We start from the raw sequence: 2239 nt of genomic DNA, 5'->3' as shown, positions 1-2239 counted from the left end.
GGGTCATCGGTGGTCACTCGGCACCGCTGAGGGCATAGTCCATGTGCAGCTGTGAATGCAGTGAAAAGGGTTTTCCTGTAGACATCTGGTGGTCTGATGCCGTATGGTGAACACCACCCAAACTTCAAGCTGATTGGTTCCTTTGACTGAGAATGACCTACTTGTTTCGTCTATTGTTAGTTTGTGACCGTCCTCGCCCGTCCTTATGTTTTCTAGACAACACTAAAAATTGAACATATAGTTTACTTGACTATCCAGTACAGCATTGCATCTTCTATCTCATTATCATTTTATTCTTTTTCATTTTCACTTTTCAACTTTTAATTGGTCTACTGAGATAAAGAAATGCCGCTTTGATATCACAACCTTTTACCAAAACGACAAGGGTCAGGAAACAATAAATGGCTTTATCAATGGGTTGCCGACGGAACGGGCCAAAGCGGAATATGTCAAATTTTGAGGCCATTTATCTGTTATTGGACAGCATAAACAAATGCTGCAATCAGAGAAGCCCGTTTTAGGACTGTCCGCTGGTCACTTTCAAGGACACAGTGGTCTTTACAAATTTTAGTGAAAGCTGAAATTATTGAAAAGTTCTCAGTATTTCTTTGGCAAATTTATTTTTTTACTGCTACTGTCATTCTTTACAAGCTGAAGGTGTATTTAATGCTTCAAATATTTCTTTATAAAAATGAAAGCATATTTATTTATTTATTTAATGATGAAATTTGGTAAACTGTGCTGCTAACGCAAATGGTTTGTATTTATTCAACAGCAATGTTTCCACTAACATTTTGTTTTTTATAGTAGATAAGCTGTGATGACCACGCCAAGCATTTTTATTCGATTCGTTTGAACTACTTCAGGCAAATCACTAAATTTTACAATATAATGGGCATTTACAATATTATTTACAATTTACTGAAATGTCTAATTTTAAGCTATACAACAAACAGCATAATATAATTTCCAGCTTCTATATTATAAAGAACAGTCTTTCAATTTGGTAAAAAAAACTTTTAACATGCCAGTTAATAAAAGTAACAAAGGCGACGCTTTTCCATGCCGGGAATCAAATCCTAGCCACTATACCACATGGGATGTTGGATATCATCCTTAATAAACTTTATTCAAATTGACAAATGATACTGAGTATGAAAATGCATAAATTAATTTTTGTTCAGAAAAATTTAATTGCACATCTTGCTTTTTATTGTTTTCTTCTTTTTCACCAAAACTTTCTAACCAATTTTAAGTATATGTAATCTTAACGATGTAACAAAAACACTGACTATTTTTATTCACAATGCTCATTTTAATATTTCGGCGATAGAATATCGCTAATAAAGCAACATTTATTTATATACAAGAGAAATAATTTCTAAGATTTCATTCGAGTTATACAATTGTTTCATATTAAACAATCACATAATATTTAAGGAAATGAAACAATATAATTTTTATCCATTATACTTATTACAAAGTATGAAGCAATGTTTGGCTTATTTCTGAAGTAGCTAACATATGAAATAGCAAAAACTGACACAAACAACATGAAATGAAACTAAATTAAAGTAAAAATTATTTAATAAATTGTAAAGTTCTTTCTTTCAAGGAATTAAAAAAATAAAATAAAACATGCCAACTGAATTTACTTTTAGATGATCATAAGTGTAATGGGAATTCTTTGTAAACATGTTGCTGAATTAAACTCACTTAAAATAAATTTAAATAATAAACGCCAGTACTCTTTAGTATTTAGTAAAAAATTAAAAATGAAAATCATTTCAATAATAAATAATTTCATAAAATTGCTTTATTTTTCAACTCCTTTTTAGAGTATCCGGTTGAATGTGGTAGAGAGCAAATACGGCTGTTGGCCATTCAACAAAATTCTGGCACGCAGGTATTGCTTCTTGTTTTCTTTACTCTCACAATGCATGTCAAAAAAGCGCAAATTTTGCTGCTGTTTTCAAGTTACGGTTTGTTTCCGTGTCATGCAGCCAACAGTCCAGTTGCGCCTGGATGCAACAGTTGTGAACAATGCTCGGCAATAGAGACCACTGGCCAGTGATTGAAGCTTCAATATTTGTACGCCTAGCATTATTTGTTCAGATCAAATTGTGATCACACACAAAGAAAATGGCCTGTTCAATGGCTCTTAACTGATGCGTGCACAAACGTGTGTTTTTCGCGTGGGGGGGAGGGGGACTCCACTTTTGACATTTTTACTAGACAA

General features: G+C 32.8%; 2 protein-coding genes across 2 annotated transcripts; one reads left to right on the top strand and one right to left on the bottom strand.

The window, feature by feature from the left end:
- Positions 1–3: 3 nt before the first annotated feature.
- Positions 4–466, bottom strand: Tsp_13992 (hypothetical protein). Its single transcript, XM_003366898.1, has 3 exons — positions 319–466; positions 247–278; positions 4–222 (listed from the first exon to the last, which is right to left on the bottom strand). Exons 1-3 carry the CDS (start codon positions 464–466, stop codon positions 4–6), a joined length of 399 nt encoding a protein of 132 aa, XP_003366946.1.
- A 1210-nt stretch (positions 467–1676) lies between these two features.
- Tsp_13991 (conserved hypothetical protein) lies at positions 1677–2074 on the top strand. The gene is made up of 2 exons (XM_003366897.1): positions 1677–1761; positions 1839–2074. Exons 1-2 carry the CDS (start codon positions 1677–1679, stop codon positions 2072–2074), a joined length of 321 nt encoding a protein of 106 aa, XP_003366945.1.
- The last annotated feature ends 165 nt before the right edge of the window (positions 2075–2239 follow it).

The sequence above is a fragment of the Trichinella spiralis genome (assembly GCF_000181795.1).
Source record: "Trichinella spiralis strain ISS 195 chromosome Unknown Scfld5207, whole genome shotgun sequence".
Lineage (NCBI taxonomy): Eukaryota > Metazoa > Nematoda > Enoplea > Trichinellida > Trichinellidae > Trichinella > Trichinella spiralis.
Note: the sequence above shows the minus strand (reverse complement) of the source record. Positions and strands in the feature narration are given on the sequence as shown.